General features: G+C 43.4%; 1 protein-coding gene across 1 annotated transcript in view; it reads left to right on the forward strand.

The window, feature by feature from the left end:
* Positions 1 to 27,127, forward strand: part of MYO10 (myosin X) — a 193,148-nt gene that overhangs the window by 60,195 nt on the left and 105,826 nt on the right. The window contains exon 3 of the mRNA XM_083624569.1: positions 24,749 to 24,907. Coding sequence (XP_083480695.1) covers positions 24,749 to 24,907 — 159 coding nt within the window. The remainder of the gene's footprint in view (positions 1 to 24,748; positions 24,908 to 27,127) is intronic.

The raw sequence follows: 27,127 nt of genomic DNA on the forward strand, positions 1-27,127 counted from the left end.
AATGCTCCTTTTATCTTACAAATCACACCTCCTCTTCAAGCTTTAAGCCCAAACTAATTTGCCTGAAAATTAGCAGCAGCAGGCCTGTGTCTTTAAGCATAGTCTTCTCCCCTATTCATATGTAAAACAGAGGCTGGGGTGCTATTTAAAGAGGGATGCAGGCAGTTGCCAGGGTTGGCTCCTCCACCTGGCACTCTCTCCATTCTCTGGCCAGATACCAGAGAACACCTGGAGAAGGAACACCAATACTAAGGCTCAGTAGTCCTTACCTGTTCAGTCTTTGCCCCCCAAATTAGCACCCTGTTCTTGTTTTACAGGTGCACTGAAGCATCCTCATATGTAAAGAAGCAGCAGTGACATCACTGTGCATAGTTCTGAGCCTTTGTTGTTTAGTCGTTTAGTCGTGTCCGACTCTTCGTGACCCCATGGACCAGAGCACGCCAGGCACTTCTGTCTTCCACTGCCTCCCGCAGTTTGGTCAAACTCATGCTGGTAGCTTCGAGAACACTGTCCAACCATCTCGTCCTCTGTCATCCCCTTCTCCTTGTGCCCTCCATCTTTCCCAGCATCAGGGACTTTTCTAGGGAGTCTTCTCTTCTCATGAGGTGGCCAAAGTACTGGAGCCTCAGCTTCAGGATCTGTCCTTCCAGTGAGCACTCAGGGCTGATTTCCTTCAGAATGGAGAGGTTTGATCTTCTTGCAGTCTATGGGACTCTCAAGAGTCTCCTCCGGCACCATGATTCAAAAGCATCAATTCTTTGGCGATCAGCCTTCTTTATGGTGCAGCTCTCACTTCCATACATTACTACTGGGAAAACCATAGCTTTTACTGTACGGACCTTTGTTGGCAAGGTGATGTCTCTACTTTTTAAGATGCTGTCTAGGTTTGTCATTGCTTTTCTCCCAAGAAGCAGGCGTCTTTTAATTTTGTGGCTGCTGTCACCAACTGTAGTGATCATGGAGCCCAGGAAAGTAAAATCTCTCACTGCCTCCATTTCTTCCCCTTCTATTTGCCAGGAGGTGATGGGACCAGTCCAATTCAATCAGGATTGTGGATGGAAAAAAGCAAATGAGAATTTTAATGGACCACCTGTGTCTGGCATTACAAATACTGTCCCTAAGTGACCCGTGGTGGTGCAGTCAGTATATTGAGTCTGGGTGCAAAAAAACATCCATGAAGGTTCCCTAGATTGCTGTTCGGATCCTCACAAATGCTTCTCCTAAGGTCCTTGGATGGCCTAAAAATTCAATAAACAAGCAGCCCTTCAAATTTCATAGAGTTTTTATGCCATTTTTAAACCGAAAACTCATTAAGACGGACTTCTTTGCTTATGTTATAGTGCTATGAAAATAGATGACACTACCCCCCCCCCGTAGCCTTTACATGTCTACTCAGAAGTAAATGCCACTGAGTGTTCACAGGATTGCTGCTCAAGGGTTCCGTGAAATTTGAAAGCTCTTTCAGCAACTTGAGTTTGCCATGTTAACCTATTGCTTTGCCTAATCTATATTCTTCCCTTTGGTGCTGGGAAATGCACTGAGTGTTTACTGATACAAATAGTTAAAACTTCCATCCTTTGTGTAGGTTTTCTGGAAAATAAACCCCCCATCTGTTCTTTTCTTGTTCTTTTCTTACGTGTGCGTTAAAAAGAGCGGAGTTCCTTTTGTGTTAAGATTAAAGCAGATGTATACAGACTGCAGTTTAAATACTCTTTAAGCGATTTAGGGCACGTTTCAGTTGTTCACACAAAATAAACCATTCCGGCTCTCCTCGCCCCGCCAGCATCTCTGTGTCATGATTGTTGTCATCTGTTCAAATGTTAAGCACAGTTACAAAATTCCTATGGCTGTGGGATCAGGTTTATTGTTCAGTGCTTTGGGTGTCACTGAAACATATGGCTTGGCTTAAACAAGAGCCAAATTACTATGTCTTCCAATTTGCATAAGGAAGAATTGCTGGTGGTATCATGTGGTTTAGAGAAAAATAAACAAAGGTCCACATTAAGAACGTGAACGTGCGGAGGAAAGGGCATGGCTGCTGTTTTTTTAAATGCAGGGATGGTGCAGTTATTTGGTGCTAAATAACTCAGGAAGGGGACCTTTCCTGTAAATGCAGGATGTTCCCTTACTTAAATCTCAATCTCACTGAAGAGCTGTGCAGCAGAATCATTTTGAGTAAAAAAAAAAAAAATGCCTAGGGTTGCAGTGCTAGAAACAAATTATGACCATGAAATGCGGAATTAGGGAAGGATGGGGAAGCTCTGCCCCTCTGAATGACTCTGGACTGTATCACTCCTGACCACTGATCATTGCTGGCTGGGGCAAATGAGCATCCAACAATGTCTGGAGGGCCAGATCCATGTTATAAGAGCTATTGGCTTATAGCCAGTGATTTGACTAGTTATTTCCAAACTCGCTATCTGATTGCTTAACTCTGCAGGTAAAAAAAAGGTAAAGGAACCCTGGACGGTTAAGTCCAGTCAAAGGCAACTATGGAGTTGCGTCGCTCATCTCGCTTTCAGGCCGAGGGAGCCGACGTTTGTCCACAGACAACCTTCCGGGTCATGTAGCCAATGGGACCAAACTGCTTCTGGCACAATGGAACACCTTGACGAAATCCAGAGCGCACAGAAGTACCATTTACCTTCCTGCTGCAGTGGTTCCTATTTATCTACTTGCACTGGTGTGCTTTCGAACTGCTGGGTTGGCAGGAGCTGGGACAGAGCAATGGGAGCTCACCCCATCGCGGGGATTCGAACCGCCGGCCTTCTGATCGGCAAGCCCAAGAGGCTCAGTGGTTTAGACCACAGCGCCACCCGCGTCTTAACTCTGCAGGGTGCAGCAGCTCTGCTGCTTGCAGATTACTCCCTCTAAGAAAGAACTCAGGTGGTTTAACGTCAGCTGAATTGGAACGTAAAGTAGACTTTAAGAAGCAAGAGGAGGGAGGTGTTTGCATGTTTAAGGGAACAAAGAAGGCTGTAAAAGTGCATCAAATGAAACAAACCAAGGGGCAGCCCTGATTGAGAATTGAGCATGCTGAGTTGGCAATGAAAACGAGAAAACTTGGTGGGAGTGTAGCTCCTTGCATCTTGCGGTTTCCTGCTTGACTGGCAGAATCTTCTGCCAGTTTTCTTTCACAGACTTACACCCCAGCATCTCCCCTTTTTTTCTGTGGTCTGCTACTTCTTATCACTTAACGCATTCCCCCTTCCCTCGTGCTGCTACAGTGGTACCTCGGGTTAAGTACTTAATTCGTTCCGGAGGTCCGTTCTTGACCTGAAACTGTTCTTAACCTGAAGCACCACTTTAGCTAATGGGGCCTCCTGCTGCCGCTGCGCCGCCGGAGCCCGATTTCTGTTCTTATCCTGAAGCAAAGTTCTTAACCAGAAGCACTATTTCTGGGTTAGCGGAGTGTGTAACCTGAAGCGTATGTAACCTGAAGCGTATGTAACCCGAGGTACCACCGTACTTTCTCTGGCCCCTGCTTCCTCCTCTTCTTCTGGGTCCTTCTGCTCATCCCATCCTTCTGTGGTGCTGCCAGTGTAGCCAATAACGGCCAGGTGCCACGTCACAACTCCAGTGGTACCTTGGTTCTCAAACGCCTTGGTACTCAAACAACTTGGAACCCAAACTCTGCAAATCTGGAAGTAAGTGTTCCGGTTTGCGAACTTTTTTCAGAAGCCAAACGTGCTCCATTTTGAGTGTTACGCTTCCATTTTGATTGCCACACTTTCGTTTTGAGTGTTATGCTGAAGTCTGTCTCTTTTTGCTATTTATTTTGCATTTTTGTTTTTGCGGCTCTTTTTTGTTATGTTTTTGTGACTGTAAGGAACCCTGTTCTGCTACTGATTGATTGATTGTGTGACTGCAGTACATTGTTTATTGCTTTCATTTTATGGATCAGTGGTCTCGTTCGATAGTAAAATTCATGTTAAATTGCTGTTTGAGGGGTTGTTTTTAAAAATTAATCCATTTTGCATTAATTTCTATGGGAAAACGCGCCTTGGTTTTGGAACGCTTTGCTTTTGAAACGAGCTTCCGGAACAGGTTATGTTTGAGAACCAAGGTATCACTGTACTGTCCAATTCCTCCCTACATCACGCTATGGGTTGTGGATTGCGTTAGCTTTATGTACCTGCTTGGGTCCCAGTCATTTCACTGGAGTTTGTGTAGGAAACCTCCTGGTAGCTTATCCCTCAAATTCAAGTGCCAAAACAGTCTTTGTCTCCCTGCCCATAATGACCCTCTCCCCAGTAGGAAAAACACAAATAGTGGTTACACAATGATCTTTTGTCCAGCGGTTGCAAACTGTGACATGTTAATTGCAAGCATTTTGCCTCTTAAGCCTGCGTAAGATCTAAAATGTGCCAGGAAAGGCTTGAACCCCATTTTCTTTAGCTTAAAGCAAACAGCTGCTCTAGCAAGGCCAGCAGCACCTGTAATTTTTGAGAGCAGCCTGTTCACAATGAAGCAGGAATACGTGAGTCCTTAAACTGCCTGCTGTAAATATTTTGATAGCGAGGGTGAGACTCTAAAAGGTGGTTGTTAAGCTGACCTGTAATTTATACTCAGAGACCTCATTCATTAGTGCTGACTTAAGAGGGATGCATAAGTCTCTCTTTGTTTCTGCTGGGCCCCTTCAGAACAATTCTGACTACTGCAAACCACTAATATTAAATTAGAGTTCTTTAGCAACTCTATTTACATACGCAAACATTGCGGGAAGGGCAGTTAGTTGAGCAAACTCCTTAGTAAACTCCAAATTAATTGCAGCTGATGGAAAAGTCAGTTTTATGTTGGCTCAATAAGTCATCTTTTCACAATAAAACTCATAATTAATTTTCCAAAAGTCACTTTGAGTTCTGAAGACTGCTTTTTCGTTGCTTAAAAGAACTGCTTTGAGGTTTCAGAAGGAGATGAATTTGTATTTGTAACGACTCCAATGAAATTTCTTCTTGCTGTTGAAGAGGAGTCCTTTTGTTCATTCCAAAAGTGGCCCAAAGTGTTTGTTTAAGGAAATGTTCGTAATGTAATTTTTATTTATTATTGAATTAAGTATATTAAATTTATGTGTGGAAGAGACATACTTATCCTCACAGTTTCCCACTCGGTGCCCATTAGTACTTTTCCAGCTTACCGCCTGAGTTCATTTTAATGGCTTTCAAAAACTACCTTTTGAAGATTTGTGTTTTGGTGAAATATAAATTTTGTAAAAAGGCTTGAATCCAAAAGTTAACCTTCTTTTCATTTTAATTCAGTTTTGTACACAGATGGGAAATAATGATTTATGCAGGCAGACTCAAAAACTTACTAATTGCAAAACGCCTTGGTATTCAAACAAAAATCCTTACTAGTTTTGTGACAAGTTAGTGGAGGGAGGGCAGCTGTCACCAGTGTCAAATACATGCTAATCAGTGTTCAAAACTCCCATAGTTCTGTGTGCATTTTGTGACAGGGAATTTCATTAGCATGAGCAGTTTCTGAGCTGTGGGCGCAGTACTGCGCTTGAGATTTCAGATTAAAACTGCAGAGTGGAAGGGAAAGGAGGTCCTTTTCCTGCCTCTCCACTTCCTTATACTCTCTGAAGACTGGAGAAGAGACCCTCTTCAGAATATTAGGGGGGTGGGCAAGGGAAGGACTGGACCATGTGAAAAATGAACACAATATTTTAACTGCAGTTCATTCATTTTCAGCTTTGTATTCTTGTTATATAAAAAAGTGTGCCTTGACATTCCATTGTCGCGCCCATAACGTAGGTTTAAGGTGCCATTTGGGAAGAGTTGGAAAACATGCGTACATTCAAAAAAGATCACAGGCTTTTTTATTTTTGGACTAATTTATTTCTGGAGGAGCTGAGATGCGCCTTATAAAATACAGGAAACCGTTACAAAAACATGGATTTTGTAGACATCAGCAATGTTTTTTCCTCGCTTTTGCAGTGGTCTGTTATATTTTTGTGACAACTACCAACTGCAAGATCCAGGGGAGTAACTTTTTTTCTCTTGAGCCGCACACCCAAATCAAGTTAACCTCTGGAAAAAGACAACAATATTTACTTCGTATTTGATCATCTAAACATTTTAAATCCCTCCAAGGCCAGTGAGATAAAAAAAGGATGCTGTGTGAGTCAGCCAGGCAGGGAGAAGGAGAAGTTGCTATGAAAGTTCTTAGATTTTTTTTTTCAGAGGAAGGTTTTCAAGCAAGGAAGACTATATGGTCCCTGCTAAAAGATGTGAAGAGAGTTGCTAGTTGCCATGCGTAGAAGACAGCCTCCATAGTTAGTGTTAGCACAGATGGCTCTCGTCTGGAGTGGATGAGACCATCTAACGTTAGAAACTAGTATATCGGGGAAAATAACCTTTTCACCTGTTTTCTGTGTGCAAAAGGGTGTGTGAGAGAGAGAGCGCATGTGTGTATGTGCAGTCATGTTACACACGCACCTTATTTCTGAAGTTGTATTCAGCCCACAGAGGTTTACCATATGATGTTGGTACATGAAATAAAGGAGAATACAGTGGTACCTTGGTTTCAGAACAGCCCTGTTTATGAACAATTCAGTTTACAAACTCTGCAAAACCGGAGCTAGTGTCCCGGTTTGCGAACTTTATCTAAGATGTAGGTGGCATTGCAGTCTAAACCACAGAGCCTAGGGCTTGCTGATCAGAAGGTCGGTGGTTCAAATCCCCGCGACGGGGTGAGCTCCCGTTCCTCGGTCCCTGCTCCTGCCAACCTAGCAGTTCGAAAGCACGTCAAAGTGCAAGTAGATAAATAGGTACCGCTCTGGCGGGAAGGTAAATGGTGTTTCTGTGCGCTGCTCTGGTTCGCCAGAAGCGGCTTAGTCAAGCTGACCATGTTTCCGAATGTGCACAAGTAAAGAGACTGGGTCAATATAAATTTTTTTCCATTTTGCAGATACTTAAACGAGTGAGGCTTGAGCTGCTGGAAGAATAAGTACTTTGTTCTGCAGCAAGGATGGGATAAATGTTTACATACTCACTCCTATGTGCTAAAGTGTTGCATTTTGTGTTGTGCATGAATCTGCTACAGGATGGGAGGTCTGGGCACTGTCATTGCAGTATTTTATTTTATTCAGATGCCGACTCAGAAAAATTAGGCAATTCAGGAACTAAGGAAGCAAAAGCAGTTCTGCAACCCAATTTATTCCTCCGCTGTAGTGAGATGTTGCCTAGAAGATAAGTGATTGTTATTAGACTAGCCTGCAGTCCAAAATTAAAGATGCAGATATGAATTAATTCCATTCCAAGCACCCAACTGACTAGCTTGTAGATCAAGCACCTTGCCTTTAATATACATGATCTGGCAATTATTTGAAGAGAGCTGTAAAGAGTGTGACCAGAATAACAGGTACCTCAACAAGGAAACCAGCCTACTATAAAATAATAAATGGTTGGTAGGGTTTCTTAAGAGTTGTACAATAGCAACACATGTCTTAAGGGATATTAGTTTTGCATTTCAAGTAGCTGCCAGCCGAGTCGCTTTTGCAGATTGGGACATGCGTACTTTGGCAAGATTTATTGCTGATTAGTAGAATGTGACTTAATGAAAATTTGGTGTCTGTAGTTCTGAACCCTTTTATAGACAGTGGTACCTCCGGTTACGAACTTAATTCGTTCCGGAGGTCCATTCTTAACCTGGAACTGTTCTTAACCTGAGGTACCACTTTAGCTAATGGGGCCTTCCTGCTGCTGTTCTCATCCTGAGGTAAAGTTCTTAACCCGAGGTACTATTTCTGGGTTAGCGGAGTCTGTAACCCGAATTGTTTGTAACCCGAGGTGTTTGTAACCCGAGGTACCACTGTATTTGTTTTGCTTGCCTGTCTCTTCTGGAAAGCATAATTAAAGAGTACCGTAAAGGAAGTAGAATGTAAGAATGCAAAAGAAAGTATGGGTGTTGGCAGAAGGAGGATAGATTACTGGATTTGTGAAACATGGACTGGAAATAGACATTGCAAGAAGCCACATATGTTCCATATGATCTCGTTGCAGCCCTAGAGACAGATAAGCCTACAATGCAATCTTGCATTACAGTCTCACCTTGGTTCTCAAACTTAATCCGTTCGGGAAGTCGGTTCCAAAACCAAAGCGTTCCAAAACCAAGGCTTGCTTTCCCATAGAAAGTAATGCAAAACGGATTAATCAGTTCCAGACTTTTAAAAAGAACTCCTAAAACAGCAATTTAACATGAATTTTACTATCTAACGAGACCATTGATCCATAAAATGAAAGCAACAATCAGTGTACTATACTATAAAATAAATAAGTCAGTACTGTAGATGATAAAAATTAAAATTAATTTTTTCCCCTTACCTGCACTGATGATAGTCGTGGTTTGGATGGGGGGGGGCTTTTATCCATTTCCACAGTCACACAATAAATGAATCAGTAGCTGAACTGGGTTCCACGCTGCCACAAAAACAAATTAACCGAAAAAGCCTCAAAAACAAAAACGCAATATAAAAATAAAACAAAGCGCCAAACGTAATCCATTCTGGAAGTCCGTTTGACTTCCGAAAAGTTTGAAAACCAAGGTGCGGCTTCTGATTGGTGCAGGCGCCCTGGAAACAATAGCCGACAGCTTTCGGAAAGTGTTTGAAAACCAAAACACTTACTTCAGGGTTTTTGGTGTTTGGGAACCAAGGCATTTGAGAACCAAGGTACTACTGTATAATGTTGTGGTATATTTATGGGAAATGGAGGCCTCTCTGTTTATACATGAAACTGGCTGGGTGGGTTGGGGGAGACACATTACTGTAGAAGGATTGGGAAATTGAGAAAACTAGAATCAGGATAAAACCAATGCTTCCAGTCTTTTAAAAACACCCTGACCTGGTATCCTGAAATAAGGAAATGATGCATGATTAATCCTTTCCAGTTTTTGCATCCTGCAATCACAGCTGGGATCTAAAGAGGATTTCTCAAGGTAAACCAAACACCGAGTTCAGAATCTCTCATAACATAACACCTTTCTGCAGCACCTGCTGATCTGTGGACTGCTTCAAAAATTATTTTAATATATAAAGGTAAAGGAGCCCTGACCAACTCTGGGGTTGCGATGCTCATCTCGCTTTATTGGCCGAGGGAGCCGGCGTACAGCTTCTGGGTCATGTGGCCAGCATGACTAAGCCGCTTCTGGCGAACCAGAGCAGCGCACGGAAACGTTGTTTACCTTCCCGCCGGAGCAGTACCTCTTTATCTACTTGCACTTTGACGTGCTTTCGAACTGCTAGGTTGGCAGGAGCAGGGTCTGAGCAACGAGAGCTCACCCCGTCGCGGGGATTCGAACCACCGACCTTCTGACTGGCAAGTCCTAGGCTCTGTGGTTTAACCCACAGCGCCACCCGCGTCCCATTTTAACATATACACATACATATATACCTGACCCTTTAAAGGAAACGGTGAGCTGTTTAGCACCTCCCTGCTGGTTTGCTGGAAGGTGCAAGGAAGGCAAACTGGTGGTGAGAATCAAGATATAATGGAACTTGTTTTGGTACCCATTCAAGTGTAACACCAAGCTGTGGGGTCATTTGGTGCCAACTTCTGGTCCTTGCATTGTAGTGTCTGTAGATGCCATATTGGAAACCCTAGCATAAGTCTGTTGGCACTGGGTGGTCAGGGCAATAGGGTTATGCTGCCATTCAATGATGTTTCCCTTCTCAGCTGCAGAGTATCAGGCCAAGAGTTGGGTTTGCAAAGGAATAATGAAGCAGAACTCCATTCATTGCAGTAAAGGGTTTTTGGATGTGATATGTAACTTGAAAGGCATACCCTCAGCCAGATTGCTTATGGGCTAATGGGCCTATGACAGCATACAGATAATATTGGGGGGTGAATGCCTAGATTTTGCGTTTGCTTTTTGCTTTTCCTCCTTCAGTTTCAGTTGCAAGATTCCTTGGCCATGAAATTCAGCAAGGGGTATCCTCTCTGGACCGATATAAAATATTTGGGCACGATCTTCAAGAAAACCTATTTCTCATTTTTTGTTGTAAAACCGCAATTGTTTTGGGGTAATTGAAAAAGCAATATGAGAGGGCAGATCAAGAGGGATGCTATTTTAAAGGGTGTCTTGGTGAGCATCTCACAACCTTTGCTCCTGGGCTGGCCAATCAGAAGGGATGGAGTGATTTTAATCAGTTTCTTGTAGCTTTAAAGTGTTCTCAGTAACATGCTTGGATAATCTAACCATATTTCCTGTTGAACTTAAGTTTAACCCTTATTATTTCAAGGAATGCAGACAGGGGGCTTTTAAGGGTTTCAGATTCCACAGATTTGTGGGGATAAAGAGCTCACAAATGGCTTATATGCGTCTATGTATTTTTTTGAACCAGAGGGATTTACCTTTGCTCTTTATGCCAGATTTTCCCTCCCCCTCCATTTTTGAACTGATAAAACCTTCCTTTATTTACAGCTCCTTTTTTGACTGCATTCCTCGTGATCTCTAGAGTTTTCCCTGAGATGCTTTTGCTGGCCTTCGGCATCAAACGTTATTCCAAGGCGGACTTTTCTTTTGTGCTGAGCTTTCTATATTGCAGCTAATCTCGCATATTTTAGGGGTGTATCGAGAACCCGGGTGTACAAATGGGAGCAGCGAGTTGAACGGCGCTGTATTTCATGCTAGTTTGCTTTGTCTGAATCTAAGCAGCTGACTTATATGGGGTCAGAGTCTTGCCTTTTCTGACTGGCAGTGCTCATCAAGCCCCTAAAACTGAACGTCCTTGCCACAGTTCTTTTGTCAGGATTTCTTCATTCTTCCATCCTTGTGCTATTAAGACTGTTGTCGCATACATGAATATGTTTTTCAATTTCCTTGGCAGGTCTTTTCCTACAATCCTCAACAAAAATGCTTCAGGCTTTTTTACAAATGTTAATTGGAACATTTTCTTCAATTCATTGTATATCATTTCCCAATTTTTTAAAAATTTCACTACAATCCCACCACATATGATGTAAAGTCCCTTCTTTTTCCTTACATTTCCAACATATATTTGAACCGGTTTTGTACATTCTTGCTATCTGTACTGGTGTTATATACCATCTATACATCATTTTCATGTAGTTTTCTTTCAGTAAAGAGCAATCTCTAAATTTAAAATCAGTTTTGACTTTAAATCTTTTAATAGCAAAAAAAATAATCTGCACAAACTTTGCATAGTGTCAGGCCTAATGAGCATAGCAACTCATCTATGGTAGGTTTTGCCCCCTTAAAGCAGTTGCTGAGTCTGAAGGTCCCTGCCTCTCCACAGCTGCCTATGTCCCCTCATCTCCAGGGCTTTTCCCAAGCAATCGTAGACTGCATCTGAGTGTATCCAATCTCCACACACACACACACCCTGCGCTCTTTTCATGCCTCTTCTTTTTCTGGGAGACAGGGGAAGGGGAAATTGTCACAGCAGGAGGGGGAGATACTTGCGACTCTTCACCAGCCTGACCCATCTCTGCCTCTTGACCTCCCACCTCCCCTGCTTCAGTTTCTGCCTCTTAATTCCTGTCGACTTTCTGCCACAGACATTCCCAGCTCCCAGTCTTCTCCCTCTTCTCTATGTGACCACTCATCATTATCCCACCACCAACCCTTGATCTCTGAACCTTATTCCCTTGGTGGTTCACCAGCTGATCCATCGCTCCTCTGTGTCCAACTAGAACACCTAAAGGAGCGTCTCCACCCCCATCATTCAGCCCGGTCCAACTCTGAGGGCTTTCTGGTGGTTCCCTCACTGCGAGAAGTGAGGTTACAGGGAAGCAGGCAGAGGGCCTTCTCAGTAGTGGCACCTGCACTGTGGAATGCCGTCCCATCAGATGTCAAGGAAATAAACAACTACCTGACTTTTAGAAGACATCTGAAGGCAACCCTGTTTAGGGAAGTTTTTAATGTTTGATGTTTTATTGTGTTTTTAATATTCTGTTGGGAGCCGCCCAGAGTGGCTGGGGACGCCTGGTCAGATGGGCGGTGTATAAGTAATAAATTATTATTATTATTATTATTATTATTATTATTATTATTATTATTATTATTACATTGCCCATGGGAGTGTACCTGATCACCTGGAGGAAAGTATTACTCACCACAGTCAAGTTACAAAGGTCTAGAAGCATGAGCACAACTAACATGGTGCCCTCCCAATGTTTTTGGACTATAGGTCCAAAATCTGACTGGGGTGATAGGAGCTGAAGTCAACAAGATCTAGAGGATGCCATGTTGGTTTCCAGTGGCCCACATGCTTTCAGACCTTGGTAATTTGCAGCTAACCCTGATCATAGAATCATAGAATCTTAGAGTTAGAAGAGACCTGTGGACCATCTAGTCCAACCTCTGCAATGCAGGGACTATGCAGCTGTCCTATACAAGGATCGAACCTGCAACCTTGATGTTCTCAGCATGACCAACCGAACTATCCAGGCTGTGCTGTCAGTGCCCCATCATCACAAGGACTTCCATTTCCGAGAGGGGGTTGCCCTCATCCTCCCCCTGCACATGTCTGCACCCTCCCCAAATTGGACCCAAAGGGTTGGGGGAACTCCCAGAACACACACACGAGGGAAAGTGGGGAAAGTCCCATTGTGAAAGCAGGAATCCTTGTTCTGACGGGATGCTTACACAGCGCTGCATTGGATACAAGCCTACGTTTCTGTCCTGATGAAATTTATAAATGTAGTGCCTGTTTGTGCAGGCATTCTTCATTGCATAAGGAAGACAATGCAGACAATGTTTCCCAACCTCTTAAATGTAGTTAAGAGAAATGGAGTGCCCTGAGGGCTCACATGCGCTCTCCCTCTCGTTTCTCTTGGGGTCTCAAGGTTGGGAAATCTAGATAACCAGCCTTCCATAACGCTCCAAATAGACACATGTGTGACAAAAGCATTGTATTCTAAAGCTCTCACGCCAAAGAAGAAACCCACTATGCCAAGCAACGTTAAAGTTGGTTTTGAGCCAGCCTCAAGGTTTAGACTGAGGGAGCAACCAGTTCTTTAACTGCAGTGAGGGTTGCCAACCATAGCATTGACCTAATTTTTTATGTGCTGGGTTGAAGGGAGCCTAGACTTTCCTGGAATATGGTGTTAGGTAGGAGCCAATGCAGGGACGCGGGTGGCACTGTGGGTTAAACCACAGAGCCTAGGACTTGCCGATCAGAAGGTCGGCGGTATGAATCCCTGCGACGGGGTGAGCTCCCGTTGCTCGGTCCCTGCTCCTGCCAGCCTAGCAGTTCGAAAGCACCTCAAAGTGCAAGTAGATAAATAGGTACTGCTCTGGCAGGAAGGTTAACAGTGTTTCCGTGCACTGCTCTGGTTTGCAAGAAGCGGCTTAGTCATGCTGGCCACATAAACCGGAAGCTGTACGCCGGCTCCCTCGGCCAATAAAGCGAGATGAGCGCCGCAACCCCAGAATCGGTCACGACTGGACCTAATGGTCAGGGGTCCCTTTACCTTTACCTAGGAGCCAATGCAGCTGTTTAGACGAGCACCTGATACATGCACCTGAGGGCAGCTAGCTGCATCTCCACGCTGCATCTCCCTGTATGTGCGATGCTTGCATACTTCTTCTTCTTTGGCGATCACACGTAGCCAAGTAAGATTGTCTTCCATGAACATGGTCATAACAGTGAGTCCATAAGTGACTGTGGAGGCCAATTCTGGATCCACACGTCCTTTCACAGTGGGGACATAGGTTTCTGGACGGGAGTTGATCACGGTGAGGGTTTGCCAAGCGTGCCTTCCTCTTGGCACATGTCTCCCTTTCATCCTGAGTTTGAGCGTCTTCAAAGCCCATGACACATTTGGTAAAGGCTGTTCTCCAATTGGAGCGCTCACAGGCCAGTGTTTCCCAGTTGTCGGTGTGTATACTACATTTTCTTAGATATGCCTTGAGAGAGTCTTTAAACCTCTTTTGTTGACCACCAGCATTACACTTTCCATTTTTATGTTCAGAATAGAGTAGTTGCTTTGGAAAACGATAATCAGGCATCCGCACAACATGACCAGTCAAACGAAGCTGATGTTGGAGAATCATCGCTTTGATACTGGTGATCTTTGCTTCTTCCGACGAAGGCTTGTGGTGTTGATTTGGTGTGTTAAAAGCTCTTTAAGCGTGAGACTTTGTGCGGATAATCTTGCATAATCCATGCATGAGCAATTATGCAGTCTATTCCACATGGGCCGCAGAGCCAAATCGTCAGTAGGCTTGGCGAGCATTGTGTTGTAATGATCTCCTGCTAACTTTGCAGTAGAGTGCTCGAATTGAAGACAACTTCATTTCCTTCATTTCACACTGAGAAGCAGTGTGGTGTAGTGGTTAAGAATGGTAGACTCGTAATCTGGGGAACCGGGTTCGCATCTCCGCTCCTCCACATGCAGTGCTGGGTGACCTTGGGCTAGTCACACTTCTCCGAAGTCTCTCAGCCCCACTCACCTCACAGAGTGTTTGTTGTGGGGGAGGAAGGGAAAGGAGAATGTTAGCTGCTTTGAGACTCCTTCGGGTAGTGATAAAGCGGAATATCAAATCCAAACTCCTCTTCCGCTTCCCTCTTTCCTTTTCTCTGCTGCGCAATCCGCATGGAGCAACCATCAAGGCTATTTTAGCAGCTGTCGAGGCAGCCTCCAGATTTAAGGACTCTCATGCATTCTTGTTAATTGAACAATGCTGAGACTCATGATCATTTCCTTAACTGCCAGCTGTTGAAATGAAAGCTTTTCCTAATTTTGCTGTAAACGATGCGCTGTTTGAAGGAACAAAATACACAGTGTACTCTTAAAGATGCAACAGAATGGGGCTTAGAGGGAGTCCCCTAACCTTGGAGATATTGTGGGTTCAGTTCTAGACCACCGCAATCAAGCGAGTCACACATTCTTTTTTACTTTTTTTGTTACATACAGCATTCCACCAAGGCTGTTACCTGAAATGTCCACCAAATGAGATTTCAAAAACTCCCTGTGCAGCATTAATTCTTCTAAAATACATACACAGTTTTATTATTTTCGATATGATCATCTTTTAATTTGAAGAGTTAAAGCCTGTGATGTAGTTCCGTAGTCTTCAGACTTTAATCTGGTCTTGACCATCTGCCCTTTAAAAAAAAAAAAAAGGGAAAAAGCCCCATTTATTGAGAGCTTTATCCCTGCTGAATTATTATGCGGTATGTTGAATGAAGGCTCCACCATCATAGACATCACCCGTATTAGTTGATAAAAATTGCATACCAACGCAGCAAGGATCAAGTTGGATAGACTGAAGGAGAGGATTTAAGCATATAAAAACTCTCAGCTGCTTGCAACCCTCTTGGATTTGATTGGGATTCATTTAACTGCCAAGCTGAGTTGCAGTGAGAGGGCAGTGAGAAATTAATTCAGTAATAAAATGGTCTCATGAACCCACCGTCTCTCTGGCATGACTTAATGCTCTTCCTGGCCAGTCTCTCCAGGTGACACAAAATTCTGCTGCATCTTTGTGTCAGATATGATTGGATGCTTCATCCGGTCATTCCTAATGTCGAGATGCAGCAGAATTACCTGCCTTCAAAGGAGGCCGGCCACTGTGCTGCATCAGGGTGTGGTGAGTGAAAGCATAGAAGCCTTATTTCTGCATGAGTCACTCTAGGCTTGCCTCATTCCAGGCAGCAACTCACGCAGAAGCACAGAGAGTGGACTCCTTTGTGTGTCCTTAATGCTTGTCGTATACTTAAGGGATGTGGGTGGCGCTGTGGTCTAAACCACTGAGCCTCTTAGGCTTGCCAATCAGAACGTCGGCGGTTTGAATCCCCGCGACGGGGTGAGCTCCCATTCCTCTGTCCCAGCTCCTGCCAACCTAGCAGTTTGAAAGCACACCAGTGCAAATGACTAAATGGGCACAAGATATTGGTCATAACATTATGTTTGCTGACTGGGAACAGTTGTGGACCACCGGTATGAAATTCCCGGCATGTAATGCCTTAAGAGAGAATATTATGAAAATGATATATAGGTGGTACATGACACCAGTCAAGCTTGCAAAAATATATCATTTGCCTGATAACAAATGTTGGAAATGTAAAGAAAATGAAGGTACATTCTTTCACCTTTGGTGGACGTGCCCAAAGATTAAGGCTTTCTGGGAGATGATCTATAATGAAATGAAAAAGGTATTTAAATATACCTTCCTGAAGAAACCAGAGGCCTTTCTCCTGGGCATAGTCGGCCAATTGGTGCCAAAGAAGGACAGAACTTTCTTTATGTACGCAACAACAGCAGCAAGAATACTGATTGCAAAGTATTGGAAGACACAAGAGTTACCCACCCTGGAAGAGTGGCAGATGAAGGTGATGGACTATATGGAATTGGCGGAAATGACTGGCAGAATCCGAGACCTGGGAGAAGAGTTGGTGGAAGAAGACTGGAAGAAATTTAAAGATTATCTGCAGAAACACTGTAAAATTAATGAATGTTAAAATGATGTTGGATTGAAAATAAGTGGCATTAGCAGCAAAGTTAATAAGAATATGCAAAAATGAATTGATAATGGATGAAAATATAGAGTTATAATATGTTAAGATATAGAGTTAAGATAAACGAAAGAGGGTAAGGATTTGCTGATTTGATTATTTAAATGGGAATACAAAAAGGGGAGGTGTGAGGAGGCCAAGGAAACAAGCTAATGAGTTTAAAGTTACAAAAAACGGATTTGTTTTTAATTTTTTTTATCTATTTGTTTTTTGTATTTTGTATTTTTATTATTTTTTCTTAGGTATTTTTGTATGTTCTCTTTTTTCATCTTTTTCTTTCTATATGACTTTTTTCTATTTTGTAAACTTATGTTTTTGTAAAATCTCAATAAATATCTTATAAAAAAAATGGAAGCACACCAGTGCAAGTAGATAAATAGGTACCACTGTGGCAGGAAGGTAAACGGCATTTCCCTACGCTCTGGTTTCTGTCACGGTGTCCTTTTGCACCAGAAGCGGTTTAGTCATGCTGGGCACATGACCCGGAAAGCTGTCTGTGGACAAACGCCGGCTCCTTTGGCCTGAAAGCGAGATGAGTGCCGCAACTCCATAGTTGCCTTTGACTGGACTTAACTGTCCCGGGGTCCTCTACCTTTACCTAGATGTCAAGGACTTGAACAGAGAAATTATGGAACCAGTTGGGGAACCACCAAGGGAGGAAGTCTTTTGCCTTTACTACCCTCCTGCACCAGCAGAAGTCCTTGCATGGGCTTTTGCTAATGGGATTTGTTAGTTGAATCCAGCCCATTGGCCGCCTTAACTATCAGAATTTCAAAAAAATATTGATTTAGCCCATTGTGTGTAGTCACAACACGATCCTTGTGTTGCCACCTTCTCAAGAAGAAAGGCGAATAAGTCCTCTTACCCAGGCAGACTGCAAACAAAAAATGTTTGACTTGCGAATTAATTTTTGCACATTGCTTTGGGGAAAACACACCTACATGGCAACAGTGAGATGATGTTTCTTCGTTCTGTCGTGGAAAAGCCTTTTGAAAAAATAATAACCTGTGCTTCCACAGAAATAAAGCATGCAACTATGTGAAAAGTGTTTACTTTTTAAAAGTGGAGTATCCTTCAAATGCCTTTCATAATCAGGTCCTTGAAATACCTCTTCCTGGAAGTAAGTCAGGGTGTGCCAATGTGGTGTAGTGGTTGTAGTGTCGGACCTGGGAGGTAAAGGTAAAGGGACCCCGACCATTAGGTCCAGTCGTGGACGACTCGGGTTGCGGTGCTCATCTCGCTTTATTGGCCAAGGGAGCCTGCGTACAGCTTCCGGGTCATGTGGCCAGCATGACTAAGCCGCTTCTGGCGAACCAGAGCACGGAAACGCCGTTTACCTTCCCGCCAGAGTGGTACCTATTTATCTGCTTGCACTTTGTGCTTTTGAACTGCTAGGTTGGCAGGAGCAGGGACCAAGCAACAGGAGCTCACCCCGTCACGGGGATTCGCACTGCCAACCTTCTGATTGGCAAGTCCTAGGCTCTGTGGTTTAACCCACAGCGCCACCCGCATCCCACCTGGGAGATGAGGGTTCAAATCCCCACTAGGCCATGAAGCTTACTGGGTGACCTTGAGTCAGTCACTGACCTACCTCACAGGGTTGTTGTGGAAATTAAATCAGGAGGGGGGAATCTATGCCATGTGGCTTCAGCTCTTTGGACTCTCGTTTGGCTCAGCTGGCATAATCAAGTAGCATTCTGGGGCCATGATTTAATGACTTTAATCACACATCTTTTCGCATACAGAGAATCTTTTGTCCCTCGCAGGACCCAGCGACCACACAGGGTTTTCCCCTTTATGTAATGCCACGAGCAAAACGGCCGTTTGCAAGACGAGAATGTTAAATGGCAAATGACATAGAGAGGTCAGGGCCTTCCTTCATTCCCAAGCAGGTTGTTAAAAAATAATAATTTAACCAAGGTGTGAAAATGGCATTGCCCTCCAAAAAACTGTATTTTGCAAATCCTGTACCACTCACTTGCATATGATTTATGATGGTGGAAAAGAACTTCCTGCAGCAGAATTGCTGCAGTTTTGCCAAAGAGTAGAGATCCATGCAAGAAGAATAAGGAAGAGCCACTTTTTCAAAGGGGCTGGTGTGAAATTGCACTGAGCTAATGAAGAATTTAGGAACATCTGCTATCCACTAGGTTCATTTTTAAAAAAAAAAAAATCAGTAGGAGGAGTGAGAGGGTGTTTTGTTCATCACCTTTAAGAATACTTGCCTACTATTGGCAGCCAGGGGAATCATCCACTTATAGGACTGAGATATAAGCAAGAACCCCAAATTCTGCAAATTCATTGGAGGGGGTTTTTGGTGCCTGAATTTTCAGGGGCGACAGCTCAGTTTTGTATTCAGCTACATCCAACTCTTCTGCTAGAAGTTTTGTCCAGCAGTTCTTACTGGTGTGCCCCCATTCCTCCCACCCACTGTGTGTCTAATTAGAAAAAGCTGGGTGGGGGGCATGAAAAAGGAGGGGGAAATAGCCATTAATGTGAGAACTTAAAGTAGGAGCCAAAGGAGAATTCAAGAGAAAAAAGAATCCCGGGGAAACTTGAGTTCAGATGATATACCTGAAAGAGCGTCTCCACCCCCATTGTTCTGCCCGGACACTGAGGTCCAGCTCCGAGGGCCTTCTGGCAGTTCCCTCACTGCGAGAAGTGAGGTTACAGGGAACCAGACAAAGGGCCTTCTCGGTAGTGGCGCCCACCCTATGGAACGCCCTCTCATCAGATGTCAAGGAAATAACTACCTTACTTTTAGAAGACATCTGAAGGCAGTCCTATTTAGGGAAGTTTTTAATGTTTGATCTTTTACTGTGTTTTTAATATTCTGTTGGGAGCTGCCCAGAGTGGCTGGGAAACCCAACCAGATGGGCGGTGTATGTATGTATAAATAAATAAATAAATAATAATAATTCCTGTGGCAGACTTCCACTGGAAGTGGTTCAAGTGAACAGGTCTGCTTTTGCAAGCGGCGCCACTAAAATAGAATGAGGTTGGAGCTCTTCTATGGAAAAAGAAAGCAGCTTCTCTTTTCGCAGAAGAGGGGAGGGGCTTGTTAGATCCACATACCTTTTCTGGGAAAACTCTGGAATTCCAGGTGGCCCGGATCGACCTGACCTGACCTGCCAGTCCCAGCAGCTGCTGCAGCAGCAGCTTTTAATGAGTGGATGCAGGGAAAATATTGATACACCCATTAGTAAATATGCCCCTGTTGTTTTCTTATCGTGCTCATAGTTAACTGAGGGACACAACTGCTTCCAGATACCCGTTGCCTCCCCTTCTGGGGCATCCCTAATCTGAGAATGTTGCCCAAGGAGAACTGTAGGTGGTCTGGCATCAGAAGAAGCAGGGGATGGATGCTTTGAATACCAGCTGTCTTTCTGAGGAAGTAAACGCAGTGGGGGGAAAGGGGGCCCACCCCAGATCTCTAAGGCAGGCAAGCTTTCAGCTCAGGCAGAAGGAATGTCAGCAGCCTTTGGAGGAAGACAGTGAAAGCTTCTTATTCTTCCCCCCCCCCCACTCGCCTTGGGACACAGTCTTCCTTCAGCTCTGCTTCCAGCAGCCCCGCTAAGAGCCAGCGAGACTAAGCTATATAAACTGCAGCCAGATATGCTGACTCTTCGAGAAACAGGTCCATGGATCTGCATTCCTCCCTTTGCAATGGTCAGTTGCAAATTGCAATGTCAGTGCAATAGACAGCTGCAGGAATAGGGAACGCCTGGACCTCCCAATATTGTTGGACGGCTCTCATCGTCCTGACTTATTATCTATGCTGGCTGGGAGATGAGAGTCCAACATTGCTTCCCCAATCCTGCTCTATTGACAGATGTATTTTTTATTGGATTTTTGATAGAAATTGTTCCCATGTCGGGGCTGGTATAACCGTCAATGGGTATTTCCTCAATCTTTTGTTGATTAAATTCCAAAAACCACGAGAGCTGCGAAGCTTAGAGGCAGCAATCAGCGCTTGCCAACGTCTTAGCTGCCATTCATACTTGGCTGACTTCTGTGCCTGTTTGTAAGCAATTTTGGCCTGCAAGTACTCTGGGGGAAGAGTTTCAGCTCCAGAAGATTTATATCTGTTGTAGATACAACAGAGAGAGAGTCTAGCTTGCTTACATTTGGAATCAAACCAAGGTGCACCGAACCTGGGTTGATCTCGGTTAACCAGGTGAGTCGGCATCGTAAAGAAGCTAGTTAAATCTACAGAGAGGTGGGAGAACCACTCCAATATCCTATTTGGTTCAGACAACTCCGCCACTGAAACAATAAGGGGTTCGGAGATATTCCTCTGGAAGAATTCTGCGTATTTTTGGGCCTGTTTCATAGACCATTTAATGCTTCTTACTTGAGCTGCGGCATTTAAACCTACATGAATTGGGTGTGAACCGCTAACCGGGTGCCAGTCGAGCGTTAGCTTGGCCGCTAGAGGTAGGTGGTCACTGAATTGTACATTGTCTACTTTAAAATAAAAGAAGTTTGAGAATAGGTCTTCTGAAACTAGAAGGTAATCTAGGACACTATTTGATGTTGTGCCCAAATGAGTGAATTCTCCTGGCACGTCCGGAGGGCAATTGCCATTCAAAATGTTCAAATTCATACGAATGGCCAATTGATAAAGAAGGACTCATGCCTCATTCACTCTGATGTCCTTAGATCTTCTTGATGTAAAAGAGATTAAATCAGATTTTGGGTAGGGGGGAGGTACCCACCACTTGGCCTTGATTATGGATTTTTGATAATTTTATACATATAAAACAAAAACACTTCAAATATTAAAATACAAGGTTCTTTTGAACCTTCAGACCTCCTTCCCTCCTCCATAGGTTCCATGTTTAAGTTTAAATTCGTTACATCTTTTACCCTTATCCATCTATTAGGTAAAGGTAAAGGGACCCCTGACCATTAGGTCCAGTTGCGGATGACACTGGGGTTGCGGCGCTCATCTCGCTTTATTGGTCGAGAGAGCTAGTGTACAGCTTCCAAGCCAGTGTACACGCTTCCTATTATGAAACTGAGTATGCGGAGTTGGTGAAACTGACGGGGAAGATCCAAAACCAGGAAGATCACGCATTTACTAATGTAAAGGGACCCCTGAATGTTAGGTCCAGTCGTGGACGACTCTGGGGTTGTGTGCTCCTCTCGAAAGCATTTGACGTGCTTTCGAACTTCTAGGAGAACCAGAGCAGCGCACGGAAACGCCGTTTACCTTCCTGCCAGAGTGGTACCTATTTATCTGCTTGCACTTTGACATGCTTCCGAACTGCTAGGTTGGCAGGAGCAGGGACCGAGCAACGGGAGCTCACCCCGTTGCAGGGATTCGAACCGTCGACTTTCTGATCGGCAAGCCCTAGGCTCTGTGGTTTAACCCACAGCGCCACCCAATTACCATAAATAATTCCACATTGCAAGTGTCATTACATCCCTGCCAACGATTTTAACTGATTACAGTGGTCTTTTAAATAAATTACAAATTTATTTCCATCTTTAGTAAATACTCCTGCCAACCTAGCAGTTCGAAAGCACGTCAAATGCAAGTAGATAAATAGGTTCCACTCTGGCGGTTAGGTAAACGGCGTTTTCGTGCGCTGCTCTGGTTCTCCAGAAGTGGCTTAGTCATGCTGGCCACATGACCCGGAAGCTGTACGCAGGCTCCCTCGGCCAATAAAGCGAGATGAGCACACAACCCCAGAGTCATCCACGACTGGAGCTAACATTTACCTTAGTAAATGCGTGATCTTCCTGGTTTTGGATCATCCCCGTCAGTTTCGCCAACTCTGCATACTCAGTTTCATCTGCCATTCTTCTTTTGTTGGTACTTCTCCTTCCTTCCAGCTCTGGGCTAGTAGCATTCTCGCTGCTGTCGTTGCATACATAAAAAGCCTTTTATCGTCTCTTGGTAACTCTTCACCTATTATACCTAATAAAAAGGCTTCTGGTTTTTTTACAAATGTGTTTTTAAACATTTTCTTTAGTATCGTCGGTACCTAACACCGAGTAAAATTGCTAAAATGTACAAAACAAGTTCAAAATTGTGTTGGAAATGTAAAGAGAATGAGGGTACTTTTTACCATATGTGGTGGACATGTACAGTGGTAAAGGCTTTCTGGAAAATAATATACAGTGGGACCTCTGTTTACAAACTTAATTCGTTCCGGAAGCCCGTTCTTACACCGAAAATGTTCTCAAACCGAGGCACGCTTTCCCCAATGAGGTGCCCTTCCACCAGTTGGCTTCTGTTTGTCTTCCGGTGCAAAGTTCGCTAGCCGGAACACCTACTTCCGGTTTTGTGGAATGCGTTGCCTGAATCATTTGTTAACAGCACTGTTCTTAGACCGAGGTATGACTGTACAATGAACTATTGACACACGTAAAGATGTCTGAGCTGGTTGCTCCATTCACAGACCGCATGGCTTTCAACAAACCATCCTTGCATTCCTGAATTCAAATGTGATAAAAGAGTTTCTGAATCGTTTCACCATTAAACAACATACCAGATCCATTTTGGGGGATAAGATGTAAGCCTATGTCTCCCCACCACACCCTCCCTCTAATCATAGTCTTGTTTTTTTAATTTTTTATCTTAATCATAGAATCATAGATTGTAGAGTTGGAAGGGACTACGAGAGTCCAACTGGCTGCAATGCAGCAATCTTTTGCCCAGTGTGGGGCTCAAACTCACGACTGAGATTAATACTTATGCTCCACTAACTGAACTATTATTTTGGAAGAATGTGGGCTCAGTAACCTGTGTTGGCAGTTCTTAAATGTTCACAAATAGTCTGATTTGCCAGTTATCACAATCCTTAAATCAGAGGAAAGCTTTATAAATATGTTGGAAAGGTTTATATAGTTCTTTTTTAAAAAAAAAAAGTTTCATGTTATTAAAACCTCCTTAGTTACCACAGTGTTTGGATTTCTAAAACGTTAAGGGGAATTTTGTTTCCAGCGGAAAAGCATGCCAAGTTGTGCTGGCTCTGTACTGAAAAACAGCAACTCATATATAAATACATGCATTTTAAAAATATACACAGGAATAGGCATTTTAAAAGCTAATTAAGGAAATGACTTTAAGGTCACTGGAAATTATTTGCAACGGCTCCATGAAGTGTATATGTTCTCTTTTATGTTGTTTGAATGTCACCGGAGTATGCCAAATAATAATGTGGGCCATGGTCAAGCAGAATAATTGTGTAAATGCAGCAGATGTTTAAGCCAAAGAAGCAGTTCTTTACCTAACATTTCATTAGCCGAGGGAACGTAGCATCTCAAGATGTTAGGCTGACTGCAGGCATAAATGGCTCTTCTGTGTATTTATTAATTTTATACATGGAGAGCGGACCCTCTAGAAGCATGAGCCAGCAATGAAGCTTCTATATTCAGATGGTGAACACACTTAACTAGCAGATGGAGCTGAGTAACAATAGGCGATCAGTCCTGCTTATGAACAGTTCTGTGGCATAAGAACTGGAGAAGAGGGGATTATTTATTATATCCTGGTCCAGCATGTTAGTCTTTGCATTCCTCTGGTCATATAGGTAATATTTTCCTAAAAGTCCAATGTTTATATATGTGTAAATAATAATAATAATAATAATAATAATAATAATAATAATAATACAGTGGTACCTCAGGTTACAGGCGCTTCAGGTTACAGACTCCGCTAACCCAGAAATAGTACCTCGGGTTAAGAACTTTGCTTCAGGATGAGAACAGAAATCGTGGAGTGACAGTGCGGCGTCAGCAGAAGGCCCCATTAGCTAAAGTGGTGCTTCAGGTTAAGACCAGTTTCAGGTTAAGAACAGACCTCCAGAACAAATTAAGTTCTTAACCTGAGGTACCACTATAATAATAATAAATACCAGGGGTGAAATTCCTGTTGACCTACCTGAGGCTAACCTGGGATAACTAGGGTTTAATTGAAGCAGCACCCCTAGGCATAATGTTAGATCTGTTAGAACATTTTCTACCAATGTGCTTCTGGTTTGCGTTATTCTAAACAGCTCTCCCAAGATTCAGAAATGCTTTATGTACGTTGGTGGTTTTGCCTGGTGTAGGCAACATGCTTCTCTTTTGCAAAGTTACTCAGTTAATAGTAGGTATGGATTATTGTATGTTAAGTTCATCTGCCCGGCTTGTGGTTGCAAGAGTGTTCTTGTTGCATTTTGAAAAAAGATGCATTTTTTGTGTGTGGACAGAAATGGAGAACATAAAAGTAGAATCTGTTTTTCAAGGACTGCTTTTTCCCTTTTTCAGGTATACACGTATAAACAGAGGTCAATCACACGCCAAAAAGTCACAGCTATGCAGCCTACAAGCTCAGAAGGTCTGGAAGACATGGCCGCACTGATAGACCTCCATGAAGGGGCCATCATGCACAATCTATTCCAGCGATATCAACAAAACAAAATTTATGTAAGTTCATTTTGGAGGGGGCTGAGGGAAATCTTTTGAGCAGCAAATTGCTATTTCACATGGGTGGATATATTTTCTTTGGATTTGAAAGTTCCCCTAAAGCGAGAGATGCTGGCACTATCGCTACAGAAAGTTAGACCTGCTGCCCCCTAAAGTTGTGTGTGCAAGAAGTGGGGGGTTCAGTGTGATATATAAATACAGTCGTACCTTGGAAGTTGAACAGAATATGTTCCAGATGTCCGTTTGACTTCCAAAATGTTCAAAAACCAAATCGTGGCTTCTGATTGGCTGCAGGAAGGTCCTGCAGCCAATCAGAAGCCCCGGAAGCCCGTCAGATGTTTGGGTTCCAAAAGAACGTTTGCAAACGGGAACAATCACTTCCGGGCTTGCGGTATTTGGGAGCCAAAACGTCCAAGTTCCAGGAGTTCGGGATCCAAGGTATGACTGTATCCTTGAGTGGTTAGGGACTTGAGTGAAAACGTTGGCAGCATTAAGATAAATTCAACAGTGTCAATTAGTTTTGATGGATGCAACAATGGAATACTGAACGGTTTAGCTTATGTAAAATATGCAGTGATTTATGTTATGCAAAATGAACCATGGAAAGAGAAGAAGGGAAGTTTTTGATATTTTATGGTTGTTCAAAATTATTAAATTATTATGGGTATTCAAAATTATTAAAAGAATAAAAATAAAAAGGGACTTGAGGATATCCTACCCTCAAGCCACTTCCTCAGGCCAGGAGAGCTTGAGATTAAACGGAGCACCCATTAAATGAAGATTAATTCAGATTAAACGAAGCAGTGGAAATCTTGAGATATCATGGATGAGAGCTAGGAAACAGCCAGAAAGATTTGGACGTAATGGCCTAACTCCATATTGAGTCAACTGTGGTTAATAAAAATTGCCATGGGGAAGTTCTGACACTGAACTATTAGAACTTGGCCACAACGATTTAGGAAGGGGAAATACAGGAGCAGAGTTGAAAATGTGGAAAGCCAGGCTCTGTAGAATTAACAAAAGCAGAAGGACTGCAGAGGTGTATTAGATTGCTCTGTCAAGAGAATGAATGAAACAAAGGTTAAGTGGGAGGAATGCCAGGAGATGGAGGGATGGATAGATAGATGTTTTGCGGGTGAATTGGTAAAACAACAGGGAGAGGTTCCGTAAGGCTCTGCAGGAAGTGGTCAGCAGGGCTTGTGGTTCACGGCCATTTTTAGAGGTGCTTTTTTGACTCAGATGTTTTAAACCTGTGGAGAACGTGGAGGTCTCTAAATGTCAGTTTTGATCCAGACAATAGTTTGCATTTTACTTATCTCTAAAGAACTGGAAGAGATTCCCCTTCCCTACATTTCTCTGAGTGGTTTACCAGTCAAGTCCCTCTTCTCATGGAACTCTGGAAAACTGTAACTCTGTGTGAAGAATTATCACAGAATTGTAGAGTTGAAAGGGACCCCTAGAGTCATCTAGTACAATTTACCTGCAATGCAGGAATCTCTGCTATAGCATCCATGGTAGATGGCCGTCCAACCTCTGCTTAAAAACCTTCTACTTCTGAGCAAGTCTCTTCCACCGTCGAACAGCTCTTACAGTCAGAAATGCGGTCTCCTAACTACTCTCAATGCCTTTAACAAACTACAATTCCCAGGGTTCTTTAGGGGAAGCCATGATTGTTTAAAGTGTTATGACACTGCTTTAAATGTATAGTGCATTTAAAGCTCAACATCAAAAAAACGAAGATCATGGCCACTGTTCCCATCACCTCCTGGCAAATAGAAGGGGAAGAAATGGAGGCAGTGAGAGATTTTACTTTCTTGGGCTCCATGATCGCTGCAGATGGTGACAGCAGCCACGAAATTAAAAGACGCCTGCTGCTTGGGAGAAAGGCAATGGCAAACCTAGACAGCATCTTAAAAAGCAGAGACATCACCTTGCCAACAAAGGTCCATATAGTTAAAGCCATGGTTTTCCCAGTAGTGATGTATGGAAGTGAGAGCTGGACCATAAAGAAGGCTGGTCGCCGAAGAATTGATGCTTTTGAATTCTGGTGCTGGAGGAGACTCTTGAGAGTCCCATGGACTGCAAGAAGATCAAACCTATCCATTCTTAAGGAAATCAGCCCTGAGTGCTCACTAGAAGGACAGATCCTGAAGCTGAGACTCCAATATTTTGGCCACCTCATGAGAAGAGAAGACTCCCTGGAAAAGACCCTGATGTTGG

The sequence above is a fragment of the Podarcis filfolensis genome, assembly GCF_964270895.1.
Source record: "Podarcis filfolensis genome assembly, chromosome: 7".
Lineage (NCBI taxonomy): Eukaryota > Metazoa > Chordata > Lepidosauria > Squamata > Lacertidae > Podarcis > Podarcis filfolensis.